This window comes from Oncorhynchus mykiss, chromosome 2 (assembly GCF_013265735.2).
Source record: "Oncorhynchus mykiss isolate Arlee chromosome 2, USDA_OmykA_1.1, whole genome shotgun sequence".
Taxonomy (NCBI): domain Eukaryota; kingdom Metazoa; phylum Chordata; class Actinopteri; order Salmoniformes; family Salmonidae; genus Oncorhynchus; species Oncorhynchus mykiss.
In genome coordinates, this window is record NC_048566.1 from 84,368,963 (window position 1) to 84,384,101 (window position 15,139).

Genomic DNA, 15,139 nt, shown 5'->3' on the forward strand with positions numbered 1-15,139 from the left:
TATCGGAGAAAGCTGCACACTGCAAAAAGTTAAATCTAAGCAAGTCTAAAGATCTGATATTGAGTGATAATTCACTTAAAAAAAGGTTTTCTTACCAAGCTAAATTATCAAATGTCATATTTCAAGATATTTTTAAAGATATTTCACCTTGATCGTTTTAAGTGTAGTTTGTACCTTTTATTTAACCAGGAAAAACCCATTGAGACCCAGAGTCTCTTTTTCAAGGGAGACATGGCCAAGGCAGCAACAATCAATACATGACATAATTAAAACATACAACAATACAATACAACAACATGATCCTGCCTAAGAAAAGCATTTACACTCCACCATCAAGAGTCCACCATCAATATTTTTTATTAATTCAGTGGCACTAACATATCTAGATGAAGCATGGATTGTAGATTATTCCATGCTTCTGGTGCACAAGAAGAGAAGGCAGTCTTGTCTAATACTGTGAATGTCCTGGGGACTTTAAGTAGCAACCACCTAGCAGACCGGGTATGGTAACTGCTGCTGGTGTAGGAGACCAGACTACAGAGGTAAAGAGGGAGTTCACCCAAAAGGGCTTTGTAGATGAACACATACAAATGTATCTTTCTGCGCATATAAAGTGAGGTCCAACCTACCATTTGGTACAAGGTGCAATAGTGGGTGAGTGACTTGGCATTTGTAATAAAGCGCAAGGATGCATGTCCAGTCCAGTCTCTGCAAGACGGAAGTTGAATGCATATACACAAGTCACCATAATCAATTACAGAGAGAAAAGTGGCCCAAACAAGCTTCTTTCTATCCATAAGCAAGCCTTATTATGAAAATAAAAACCCAATTTCAATTTAAGCTTTGTCACAATATTATCCACATGAACGTTAAAGGACAACTTGTCATCCAACCAAATACTTAGGTATTTTTTTATTGAATATCCAAAACATACAATATACTTGTAGTGAGGCCGCTCAACTACTACATCATACCAGTCATCCAACAGACTCCCATTCAGAGTGACACACAGAAGCATCCAGGGTCAATGCCTTGCTCAAGGGCACATCGACAGATCTCCCACCAGGACAAATACCTAGGTATTTGTAGGAGGACACTTTTTCAATGGATAAGCCACCAGATGTGACAATGCTAATATTCTTTGGCAGAGTTCTAGCTCCGGTAAAGGTAATGAATTTAGTTTTTTGTATATTCAAGACCAGTTTTTCAGTGACTGAGAAGCAGTCTAGAGCTCTTCAACAGCCTGAACCAGAGAAGGAGCACAGGAATATATGACTGTGTCATCTGTAACTTTGCTGGTTGCATCCCATTTCCCAAATCATGAATAAAAATTGAGAACAACACAGGAGCTAAACGGAACCCTGGGGCACACCTCTATTAATCTCAAGAAAGCTAGTTCCTAAATTACTTGTATTACTCTTTTTTTGTTGTTAAATAAGCAAAATGATCTGCCAATGATGTTAGATAATTGAGCTAGATAATTATTTTTAAGTTAATTATCACCCTTGTGATATCAGTATGTTTCTCGTTTTAAAACGGATTCTCAAGAGTATTAGTCATCCAGCTATTTTTGCAAATGACTGTCAGAGAAAAATCATTTTTGGAGATGACTGTCAGAGAAAAATAATTTTTGGAGATGTTCACCATCCAGAAATATTTTGACAAATTTGTTTTGTTGTGATAACTTTGAACTCTGGAGAAACTTTCAGTGTCTTTCAGATTGTTCCGCATTGCATGCGTTTAGCAGTCACAATGAGGAGAAATCTACCAGTGTGAGAGACATTTTGACATTTGACATTTTCCACATTTTGTTATGTTACAGCCTTATTCTAAAATGTATTAAATAAATAAGAATCCTCATCAGTCTACACATAATACCCAATAATGGCAAAGTGAAAACAGGGTTTTAGAAATGGTAGTACATTTATAATAAAATAAAATTAAAACAGAAATAGCTTATTTACATAGGTATTCAGACCCTTTGCTATAAGACTCGAAATTGAGCTCAGTTGCGTCCTGTTTCCATTGACCATCCTTGAGATGTTTCTACAACTTGGAGTCCACCTGTGGTAAATTCAATTGATTGGACATGATTTGGAAAGGTACACACCTGTCTATATAAGGTCCCACAGTTGACAATGCATGTCAGAACAAAAACCAAGCCATGAGGTCGAAGGAATTATCCTTAGAGCCCCGAGACAGGACTGTGTCGAGGCACAGATCTGGGGAAGGGTACCAAAACATTTCTGCAGCATTGAATGTCCCCAAGAACACAGTGGCCTCCATCATTCTTAAATGGAAGAAGTTTGGAGCCACCAAGACTCTTCCTAGAGCTGGCCATCTGGCCAAACTGAGCAATCGGGAGAAAGGCCTTGGTTAGGGAGGTGACCAAGATCCTGATGGTCACTGACAGAGCTTCAGAGTTCCTCTGTGGAGATGGGAGAACCTTCCAGAAGGACAAACATCTCTGCAGAACTCCATCAATCAGGCCTTTATCGTGGAGTGACCAGACGGAAGCCACTCCTCAGTAAAAGGCACATGACAGCCACCGCTTGGAGTATGGTCAAAAGGCACCTAAAGATTCTTACATCTGGAGGGCACCTGGCGCCATCCCTACGGTGAAGCATGGTGGTGGCAGCATCATGCTGTGGGGATATTTTTCAGCGGCAGGGACTGGGAGACTAGTCAGGATCAAGGGAAAGATGAATGGAGCAAAGTACAGAGCGATCCTTGATGAAAAACTGCTCCAGAGCACTCAGGACCTCAGACTGGGACGAAGGTTCACCTTCCGACAGGAAAACAACCCTAAGCACTCAGCTAAGAGAGCGCAGGAGGGGCTTCGGGACAAGTCTCTGAATGTCCTTGAGTGGCCCAGCCAGAGCCCAGACTTGAACCTGGTTGAACATCTCTGGAGAGACCTGAAAATAGCTGTGCAGCAACACTCCAAATCCAACCTGACAGCTTGAGAGGATCTCCAGAGAAGAATGAGCGAAACTCCCCAAATACAGGTGTGCTAAGCTTGTAGCGTCAGACCCAAGAAGACTCGGTTGTAATCGCTGCCAAAGATGCTTCAACAAAGTACTGAACAAAGGGTCTGAATGCTTTAAAACTTATTTTGCTTTGTCATTATGGGGTATTGTGTGCAGATTGAGGGGATAAAAATCTATTCCATTTTAGAATAAAGCTGTAACAAAATGTGGAACTATTCAAGGGGTCTGAAAACTTTCCAAATGCACTGTATAACATATTATAAAAATGCTCCTTCAGTTTGCAAACATGTTAGGGAAACAGAAAAAGCTATCTCCCTTAAATAATAAACCCTGAACAGTCTGATGTCTCTATTCAAATTGCTGGGATTCCATTCCAAACGACCAGTAGATGATTCCTGGCCTACAAGTTTTGATTCTGTCTCTGTGGTTGCATCTGGAATAGAGCCCTATTCCCTATATAGCGCACTACTTTTGAGTGTACTTCTTTTGAGTGCACTATAGGGAATAGGGTGCCATTTTCAGACCAAGTGGTCAATATTTGTGAGCTATAGGGAATAGGGTGCCATTTTAGTGTGTTTGTCGTTGGGTGTTTTCTCTGCCATGAAGTGAGGGAAGCAACTGTATGTAAAGGTGGGCTACTACTCTGTATTGACATGTGTCTCTCAGTGGCAGGGGGAGACGTTCTCCCAAGCAGAGGAAGAAGCACCAGTTGAACGGCAGCCTGACTGACGCAGACAAGGACCGGCTCATCTCCAACGACAGTGACGGCACCTACAGGAAATACCCTGGGGTCAACAACGTGGCCTATGTGGTGGGTATACCTGTGGAACATATTGTATACACCAGTGGAGGCTGGTGGGAGGAGCTATAAGGACTGACTCATTGTAATGGCTGGAATGGGAAATGGAACAGAATCAAACATATGGAAGCCACGTTTGAGTCCGTTCCATTTATCCCATTCTATATTCTTTCTATAGCTCCTCCCACCCGCATCCACTGGTACACTCACACAGACAAACCACTCACACAGACAAACTACTCACACAGACAAACATACATCAATATTCCTCCAATGGAGATCTCAACCAGAGCAAGGATAAAAGGGTGCTTTAAAAGAGTACCATAATGTTAACAGAGAGCGATGGTCCGGGTCCAGACGTAACATACTGTACATTAAACATGAATGTTCATTTCCCCCCTCTCCTCTCTTAACATTAGTAATACATTAGAAAAATTGAGTCTCTTATTGTCAGAGTTAGTACGGTCAAGAAAATCCTGTCATGGAATTTTAAAATAGTATTTTCCAGGCCTGGAAAATTTTGGGAAATGATCAACTAAAAATCAACATATCAGCCATGGTCAGAATGACACTTCAGCAGTCTGTGTTTGCAAGACGAGTGGGCCGTCGGACATTGCAGCATCAGGTAGACCTAGCCTATAAAATATGATACAGAACAGACTAACTATGTAGCCATTTTAAAACAAATGTTGTACCCTCTAGTTAACTGATAGCATGTATTATTGTTTTCGTCATCTCCCCAAAAACTTTCCACCGACATCACAAATAAGGCGATGTACTTTTTTTAACGATTCATATGATTCATTTAAACAATTATTTTTGACAAAACAAACAATTCACTTCGCCATTGTATTAGTTGGGATTCGGTTCAATCGTGGTGACTCTAATCATTTGAATTAGGAAAAATATTAGATATAATGATGCCTCCAGTTGATTTGGGCACCCAGTGTATTGGCATCAAACGTATTTGGTTGTAATGTTGCAGTGTTTTACATCACGGGGGGTCAACCATCATCCAGGAGCGCTAATGGGTGCGCAGGGTTTTATTCCAGTCCCCCTCTGGCAAACTACATTTTAGAAATGAGCTTCTCAACCAGACCTTGATAAACTGGCTCTGATGTGTTTGAGCAGGGCTTGATCAAAAGCCTGCACACCCAATTTCTCTCCAGACTGAGGGTTGACTACATGTGTTTTATACAGTTGCCTAACATGTATTCTACTTGTGGGGGGGGGGGGGGTTGTTAAGTTCCTTGTTCAACAACAGGAGAGGGTATGGGATCAGAGAGCAGGCGCACAGTGTCTATCACATTACACTTACTTTTGTATACGTACATAGAGATGCGTATGTGTATGAACCCTGTATTGTTCCCAGTCGGACCCTGACCAGGCCCCAGAGTCTGGGACCCCGTCCCCCAACGACGACGTGTTCCTGGGCCCCATCTCGCCCCCTCCGGGGCACGCCCCTCCCCCTCCCCCCTACATGCCCCCCCAGCCCTCCATCGAGGAGGCCAGGCAGCAGATGCACTCCCTGCTGGACGATGCCTTCGCCCTGGTCTCCCCCACCTCCCAGGGCAGCACTGCCGGCATCACCCTGCCCGGTGTCAACTCCAACCCCCCCAGCTCCAGCCCCCCACCTCGTGGTGGAGCCCGCCCCTGGGGTACTACCTACCCAGCCCTGAGCCCGTTCTCCTCAGTAAGTACTAGGCCTTTCAATAGACCTATTGATTACCTAGCACAACTGAACTGTAAATGTGACTTCAGCCTGCTCTGGAATACTATAGATATATGTTCTGATTTAAATTAACTCTGATTATATTAGAAAGATTTACAATATTATATACACTGAGTATACCAAAGATTAGGAACACCTTCCTAATATGGAGCATCACCCCCCTATTTGCCCTCAGAACAGCCTCAATTTGTCAGGGCATAGGCTCTACAAGGTGTCAAAAGTGTTCCACAGGGATGTTGGCCCATGTTGACTCCATTGCTTCCCACAGTTCTGTCAAGTTGGCTGGAAGTCCTTTGGGTCGTGGACCATTTTTGATACACACAGGAAACATTTGTGTGTGGAAAAACCCAGCAGCTTTGTAGTTCTTGACACAAACTGGTGCGCCCTCTAAATGGCACACGTACACAATGTCTCAATTGTCTCGAGGCTTACAAATGCTTCTTTAACCTGTCTCCTCCCCTTCATCTACAATGATTCAAGTGGATTTAACAAGGGACATTGATAATATTTTTAAATTGTTATTTAACTAGGCAAGTCAGTTAAGAAGAAATTCTTATTTACAATGACGGCCTACCCTGGCCAACGCTGGGCCCATTGTGCGCCACCCAATCACGGCCAGATGTGATGTAGCCTGGATTCAAACCAGGCACTGCAGTGGCGCCTCTTGCACTGAGATACAGTGCCTTAGACCGCTGCGCCACTCGGGAGGCCAATAAGGGATCATAGATTTCACCTGGATTCACCTGGTCAGTCTGTCATGGAAAAAGCAGGTGTTCTTAATGTTTTGTATACTCAGGCAAAGGAGCAGTATATCATAAATTATGTATATGAATCAGGGAGTTTCCAGTCCTGATGCAACGGCTTCAAACAAATGCCAACACTATATTTATAGTGCATATGCCATTACTTTAGATTTACACTGCATTCCTTTCTTAAATATAACACTGTCTGCTGTTCAAAATTCATTTTAGGGCATTTGAACCAAGACCAGAACATATATGCTACAGATTATAGGCTATTTGATCAGAGCAAATAGTCTATTCAGCTGCTCTAAATAAATATTAGACCGTTCCTGTTTTGTTTTATAAAGTTCACCACCTTTCATTTGAAATGAATTCAGAGAGTAAGAGCTCTGTCTAAAACCAGCCCAATATATAACCAGTTAGCTAGCTCAGGTGTAGAAAGAGTTCTGAATTCCTCTGTTCTGGTTCAAATAACATCCAACAGAAACCAGAAAAGCCTTTCCTGCAAAACACCAATTACTGTGCTGTACGATTCTAGACTCTCAGCCAAAATGTATCAAAGGGTCATGTAAAATTCAAGTCAATAGAAATACCCATGTTATGCTCCAGCTTTATCTTGATTTATTCTGGGTTATTGGGTGATATCTGTTTTGATTGGGAGTCTACCCAGTGTCTGTGTGTCTTTGTCCTGACAATATGCCTGTTTCTCCCCTCAGAGATACGCTGAGTTAGGAATGTCCCCTCCTTCACTCCAAGGTTTACTACAGAGGTGAGTAGCTTACCACAGAGATACAATATCATGTGTATATGCGTCATAATATGTTATTGAATGTAATACTATGTGTAGATAACTAACTCTGAGAGAAAAGGAGGAGTATTGTTTTCCTCAGATGACTCTAGGCTACGTTGATCCATACATTATCTATAGTTATTTAGTTGGGGGATGCTCTCCCTTGCAGGTGTCTATTCGCAGACCAGGGAGTTGGGCCTCATACATGATTTAGTCTGGACCATCTTTATTTGATGGGCTCCTAACTACCCAATAAAACACAGACATGGTGGCGATTGCTTTGGTCTATCTTCTTTTGGATAATTGATTAGTTTACACACCCACGCAAATACTTATATGGAGAGACACACGTATACACGTCACACACACAAACACACATACCACACACTGAAATATTGACCGACACTTCTGTACAGTTGATGCACGATACAATGGAAGCTATGATATTGTTCTGTAGGAACAGTATTTGAGATTGTGTGTATTTCAGACAGGGCCTGGGCTCCAACTACCCACCAGGTGACCCAGGACATGTTGACCAGCTCCCTCCAGAGAGCCACTACTCCACCAGGGGCCTGTACACTGAAGACCTGCCCTCGTCTACCAGGCCACGGCCAGTAGGGGGCACCACAGGTACACATATGCGTGCATGCATGCACGCACACACACACACACACACACACACACACACACACACACACACACACAGCTCAACATTCACTGAATGTATGCCATTGTGTTTAACCCAGACCACTCACCCCCTCCCATAAACCTGCCAGCCTCAAACAGCCTTGTCTCTATTGAATCATTAAAGAGTCTGGGGTTGGCTGTTGGCTTGCTGTGAGAGTTCATATACAGTTGAAGTCGGAAGTTTACATACACTTAGGTTGGAGTCATTAAAACTCGTTTTTCAACCACTCCACTTCTTGTTAACAAACTATAATTTTGGCAAGTCGGTTAGGACATCTACTTTGTGCATGACACAAGTAATTTTTACAACAATTGTTTACAGACAGATTATTTCACTTATAATTCACTGAATCACAATTCCAGTGGGTCAGAAGTTTACATACACTAAGTTGACTGTGCCTTTAAACAGCTCGGAAAATCCCTGAAAATTATGTCATTGCTTTAGAAGCTTCTGATAGGCTAATTGACATAATTTGAGTCAATTGGAGGTGTACCTGTGGATGTATTTCAAGGCTTACCTTGAAACTCAATGCCTTTTGTTGATCTCATGGGAAAATCAAAGGAAATCAGCCAAGATCTCAGAAGAAAAATATTGTAGCCCTCCACAAGTCTGGTTCATCCTTGGGAGCAATTTCCAAATGCCAAAGGTACCACGTTCATCTGTACGAGCAATAGTATGCAAGTATAAACACCATGGGACCACGCAGTCGTCATACTGCTCAGGAAGGAGACGCATTCTGTCTCCTAGAGAAGAATGTACTTTGGTGCCACAAGTGCAAATCAATCCCAGAACAACAGAAAAGGACCTTGTGAAGAAGCTGGAGGAAACAGGTACAAAAGTATCTATATCCACAGTTAAACGAGTCCTATATAGACATAACCTGAAAGGACACTCAGCAAGGAAGAAGCCACTGCTCCAAAACCGCCATAAAAAAGTCAGACTGCTGTTTGCAACTGCACATGGGGGCAAAGATCATACTTTTTGGAGAAATGTCTTTTGGTCTGATGAAACAAAAATAGAACTGTTTGGCCATAATGACCATCGTTATGTTTGGAGGAAAATGGGGAGGTTTGAAAGCCGATGAATACCATCCCAACCGTGAAGCACGGGGGTTGCATCATCATGCAGCACTTCACAAAATGGATGGCATCATGAGGACGGAAAATTACGTAGATATATTGAAGCAACATCTCAAGACATCAGTCAGGAAGTTAAAGCTTGGTTGCAAATGGGTCTTCCAAATGGACAATGACCCCAAGCATACTTCCAAAGTTGTGGCAAAATAGCTTAAGGACAACAAAGTCAAGGTATTGGAGTGGCCATCACAAAGCCCTCAAGCCTATAGAAAATGTGTGGGCAGAACTGAAAAAGCGTGTGTGAGCAAGGAGGCCTACAAACCTGACTCAGTTACACCAGCTCTGTCAGGAGGAATGGGCCAAAATTCACCCAATTTATTGTGGGAAGCTTGTGGAAGGCTACCTCAAACGTTTGACCCAAGTTAAACAATTTAAAGGCAATGCTACCAAATACTAATTGAGTGTATGTAAACCTCTGACCCACTGGGTATGATGAAAGAAATAATAGCTGAAATAAATAATTCTCTCTTCTATTATTCTGACATTTCACATTCTTAAAATAAAGTGGTGATCCTAACTGACCTAAGACAGGGAATTTTTACATGGATTAAATGTCAGGAATTGTGAAAAACTGAGTTTAAATGTATTTGGCTAAGGTATATGTAAACTTCCGACTTCAACTCTATATGTGGACTCTGCCTCATGGAGTGCTGGTGCTGCACAGAGTGCATTTCAACTGAAGGATTGCATCAAAGCATATTAGAAGTGACAGAGGATTAAGTGTAAAAAATGGCTGAGGGTTGATGTGTTTTTTGTGTGTGTGTGTGCGTGTATCTGTTTGTAGGTAACCAGCTCAATCACCTGAACCAGGTGGATCTTGGGAGCCGGATCAAGGGGGGGTACCCATTAGGTGGCAGGGCACCTCCAGGTCAGACTGGAGGCTCATTCTGGGCACCCTACTCTGACGGTGACTTCAGACCCACCAGAGACCCTGTGAGTCCTGCTCTGGCTTCACACTGCCTTATGAGACTTACTGTACCTCCATTTTCCTCTTCAAGTTGTCCTCTAAATATACAGGACAATGGCATGCTTGTTGTTCTATGCTCTATTGCTGCTGCATATCTGTTTGACTTCTGTAGATCTGGATGTTGGTTCTGTCTGTCTTTGGCTATGCCAGATTAAGTGATATGACATGCTATTCTATAAAATCCTTTCTCTGTAATTAATATTACCTGATTGAGCTAATCATGTAAATGTAATTAAATAGAGAGTCGGGGCACCACGAAATAATATTTATAGAGCTGTTATCTTCCGAATAAACTCTTAAAGACCTAGTAATATTTTACATCAATAGCAGTCAATATTAATCTTCACCTTAATTCAGTCTCATCTGAAAATTGTAAATTATTGGTTATCTTCACGAACCCTGGCTAACAAGTTGAATCAGCAATACAAAATTGGGTTTAATTATTTATTTACTAAATACCTAACTAATCACACAGAATTACATATACAAAGAATGAATCATACCTTGATTACAAATTACGTCATAAAGGAAAACGTCCCTGGCGGGCGGAACAGATATGACAGCTGGTTACACAAAAGAAAAGGGGCTGGGTTTGAGTGAAGGAGCGCGAAGACTGAGGGACAAAGGGAAGAAGCTGTGCTATCGTAAATACAGCATCTTATGCATTCTAAATTACTTTTAAATTAATTAAATATTTACTCTGAGCTGCACTTCGGTAGGTTGGTGGTAGATGGAAGGCCGTGTTGCCAAACCGAGTCCTTTGTCCTTTCAAGAATGTCTCTGGTGGTCAATATGATACGTTGTAGTAACGTCGTTGTGTGGTAGATGGGATACTCTGTCTGTTCTTTCCTAGCCCGCGTTTGCAGCTGCTGTTGCTAACTCAACGGCTAGGAGGTATCACTTCTGTAGTGAATAAGAGTTCAAAGTTCATACCATTCACAACCAAAGCTCACGCTGAGGTTGCCTTAGTTCTGTAGTTGACATGTTAGTCCTTTTAACGCAGAGGCTGTAGACCTCACGTACTTGGAACAGGAGGTTATATTGTCGTCAAGGCTTTATATAGGAAGGGAGAGGAGGGCGTGTTTGAAACGTTTTATAACCTATGTCCCTTCACAGGGGCGAGCTACTGATTGAGCAGAGCCCTAACCTTATGAAAACCCAAATCTCTAAATTGGAAGCTAAAATTACATTTCATCTCTTCACCAATAATTTTATATTCAAACATTTAAATTGAACAACAATTCCATGTGAATCCGATAAAAACAATGTGCAGACCTTCCACTGTAGAGTTTATGTCATCTTATGATTGATGAGAATGTCTCAGATGACAACCGAACTGACATCATATTCATTAAGTACTACCGCATATGTTCAATTGGTCGGATTACAAGAATATAGTTCATTTCCCCCCACGTTCTGATGTTCCCAGAATCTCTATGTTAACCAAGGGATTTTCAAATTTCACATCAGTAGGGTAGAGAGAGGAAAAGGGGAGGAAGAGGTATTTATGACTGTCATAAACCTACCCCCAGGCCAACGTCATGACAGTTCACTCTAGTTCTTCTACCTCCCAGCTGTCAATCTGTACATGAACTATCCCTTAATATATATCGATAAGTGTAGTCATATGTCCTCTTTTCTCCTTAACTCTTCTCTTTTTCCTCTTCTTTGTTCCCTCCTTCCCTTTGTGCTTCAGGTTCTTCTGGGCTACCCTGACTCCTCCTCCTCTATGTTCCAGATGCCTAGTAGGAGTTCCCTAAGGGAGCCCTCTGCCCACCTGGACATCTACCCCCCCGAGGAGTCCTCTCCCCCCAACCACTCCTCAGCTTCCCTCATCAAGGCCATCAGGGAGGAGCTGCTGCGCCTCTCTCAGAAACAGCAAGCCGTGCCCAGTTACCACAGCTGAGACAGACGGCCTCCTCTGGTCCTCAATTAACCTCTACTGCTACATCCACCAGTCATACCGCTGCCCCTGCCTGCCTGCTCCAACCTAGCAATGCTTCCCATGGAAGTTCCTTTGTACAGGAGAGAGACAGTACTCCTGGGCTGCGTCAAGGTGGCTATTGGCAAACTAAGATGACATCATATATGCCACTAGTAGCCTAAGCATAGATGGGGTCATTATATGAATGACCTGTTCTCTAAGCTCTGGCTCTCTGACCCAGACCCCTGTCTCTGACCCAGACTGTCCTATAGCATACAGTGTACTACAGTATAAGTGACCCTAGAGGTTTAAGGGAGAAGGTGTGAACTGAATGGTTGGCCATGACCACGGATCCCTGCCCAGTTGTTTTTAATTTGAGGTGTTGTTGATTTTGTTCTTTTTAAACAGCAGTCTAGACTGTGTGTGTGATTATGATGTTAATAAGCAATGTGGTTTGATATTCTCTCTCATGCTGCCTTGACATCCTAACAATATTTTACAGTACAGTGGTCTTTCTCTATCAGTAGGACATCTTTCATTTAGGCTCCAAACATTGATACCATGTTACCTTTTAACGGTGATGCTTCTTACCATGACAGGTTTTGTTTTTGAAGAGGCTCTTCTCCTCCATCTTCTGGTGCTTCTTTAAACACTTTGTGTTTTCTGCCATGATATTGAGGGGTGATATGCACACTCCATGAAACCAGTTGTCCCAGGTGAGGGTTGAAGCTGTTCTACATTGTTTTACGCCATGAGCCACACAATGCCTTGTGTTGTGACAGAGTGAGTCATTTCAACTGTCTCAATCTACTATACAGCTACGGTCAGAGTTCGGGGGGACAACACTAGACACAGAGAGCTGCAATAATTATACTTCAGCAACTCCCATACATTATTATTTATTTGACCAGGAAGGGCTCATTGAGATTTGAAATCTCTTTTTCAAGAGCGTCCTGGCAAAGATGAGCAGCACCAAGTCATTACACCATAACAGACAAACTACAAGTAATCTAGTAAAAACCACAGGGATATAACGAAATCATAAAACAACAAAGGCATTCCAAGGCGATGGCGCAGAGTACATACCAAATTACCAAATTCAGTTTGGACATACGGAACAGTTAGCAGGATTAAGTCCTGCGAACGAAGAGAGTACCCACCACATTTCTGGGAAAAAAATTCCCAAATAAAATGGTAATACACATTATTTTACCAATGCAACTACATTGACTTTGTTGTCAACATCTTCAGCACAATGTCCACATTTGACCTTATATATCCAGGTTGTTGAGGATGCTACCTTGTTAAGACTTTAAATTCCAACACATGGTGAACCTATATGACAGCATTATTTCTATAGTTATTACACTAAGATCATTTATTGTGTATAATAATTCATTTGTGGCATTTTATAAAATGTTCTGACCTGCAAACAAATCAAAGTGATTGACAGTACCTTTACATGCAGATTGCAGCGCCTATTCAATTTTATTAAGCTAATAGATCCAGGCATGCAATCTGATCTATTTAATTCACTGTATGCAAACTACTGGGTTGCACTTGGCTTTTCTCAGTGAATATCCTTCAAGTCACACCAACTGAAATGTAATTGAAAGATTCATAGGTCAAGTCAATTATGCATTGAATTGCTGAAGGAAATGCAGTATTTTCTCAGCTGAGAAGCAGGGTCAGTGCTCACACTCGTTCAATCTCCAGGGTATTCTTCATCTATTTCCTCCTTTTTCCACGCAGTATTGAAATGTTCAGCTACATGTACTGTGTTTTAATTGTTCACAGTTTACTGCTCAGTCAATCTTGTCAACTTGAGATGTTTTGTGCATATTATGTTATTTTTATTCTTGAATGGACTTGCCTCGTGTTTTATTACCTCCATTTGTCTTTGTTCAATATTTTTTTTACATTTTGTTCAGTAACATTTTCAACAAACTCCACACACATTGCTTTGCTGTGGGCATTGAAGTGATATTTCATTTCAATAAAATAAAAGAGAAATTATTGATTTTAGTTGTAGGGTTAAACTACATTTATTCACTGACTTGGATGAATTAATACTATATCAGTGTTGAACATTGTCCCAAATACTGTATATCCCAGTTTCACTCCACAACACTCTTATCCAAAGCAACTTACAGGAGCAATTAGGGTTAAGTGCCTTGCATAAGGGAACATCAACAGATTTTCTCCTAGTCAGCTCAGGGATTTGAACTAGTGGCCTTGTGGTTACTGGCCTAACACTCTTAACCACTAGGCTACCTGCACCGGCTACAGTACTGTACACCAGACACACACTACTTTGGCTCCTCATGACCAACATGTACCTTATGGATCCCCCTCCCTTTGGTTCTCTCATACTTATGTCCCCCATCCTGTCTTATTCTACTTGCCTGTCTGTCTGTTCGAGAGTCTTAACCAGGCTCTGTTCACTCCAACAACCACTGACTGTTTTGGATCATAGTAGTCTCAATATTAAGTTAAATGATTTTCTCTCAACAAGGGTTCTATAGGTCTTAACAGTTGGTGCTAAAGTGTGTGGTTTAGCACCATCTAATATTCAACACTGTTTCTGGATGTAGTCTAAGATTTAGATTGTAAACTGAGTTACCTGTAGTGATTTCACTCCTAGTTGGTCTGATTGGCTTCATTCACAACACTGTGCTGTACCATACTGTACTGGAAAAGAGTGTCTGTTAAATGACAACAATGTACAATGTACTGTATGCCTCCACCTGCTGGTTCTGCAACTCCCATGCACATCACTCAGATTTAGTGAGAGATGTTTTCCCTTTGTTTTTGACTGTTGTCTTGTTTTATTGTGAAGATCATACTTTGTGTTGGCTGGACCAACCATGTTTAATGTGTTTGACTGTTGTCTTGTTTTATTGTGAAGATCATACTTTGTGTTGGCTGGACCAACCATGTTTAATGTGTTTGACTTGTTGAGTTGCATGTTTCATGCATGTACACTACAGTTCAAAAGTTTGGGGTCACTTAGAAATGTCCTTGTTTTTGAAAGAAAAGCACATTTTTCAGAAATACAGTGTAGACATGGTTAATGTTGTAAATTACTATTGTAGCTGGAAACGACTATTTTTTGTTATGGAGTATCTACATAGGAGTACAGAGGCCCATTATCAGCAACCATCACGTCTGTGTTCCAATGGCACGTTGTGTTAGCTGATCCAAGTTTATCCTTTTAAAAGGCAGAGTTGCAAAGAAAAAGCCATATCTCAGACTGGCCAATAAAAGATTGAGATGGGCAAAAGAACACATACACTGGACAGAGGAACTCTGCCTCGAAGGCCAGCATCCCGGAGTCGCCTCTTCACTGTTGACGTTGAGACTGGTGTTT

General features: G+C 41.8%; 1 protein-coding gene across 4 annotated transcripts in view; it reads left to right on the forward strand.

Annotated features, from left to right (window-relative positions):
* LOC110498007 (UPF0606 protein KIAA1549) overlaps window positions 1-13,793 on the forward strand; it is an 86,200-nt gene extending 72,407 nt beyond the window's left edge. For 2 of the 4 annotated variants that reach the window (XM_036957270.1, XM_036957279.1), the window contains 6 exons: window positions 3,657-3,801; window positions 5,162-5,482; window positions 6,981-7,033; window positions 7,542-7,684; window positions 9,663-9,811; window positions 11,542-13,793. In XM_036957270.1, the coding sequence (XP_036813165.1) occupies window positions 3,657-3,801; window positions 5,162-5,482; window positions 6,981-7,033; window positions 7,542-7,684; window positions 9,663-9,811; window positions 11,542-11,751 (1,021 nt within the window). In that variant the 3' untranslated portion in view covers window positions 11,752-13,793. The remainder of the gene's footprint in view (window positions 1-3,656; window positions 3,802-5,161; window positions 5,483-6,980; window positions 7,034-7,541; window positions 7,685-9,662; window positions 9,812-11,541) is intronic. The other 2 variants (XM_036957284.1, XM_036957291.1) reach the window with 2 other exon arrangements.
* Window positions 13,794-15,139: the final 1,346 nt, after the last annotated feature.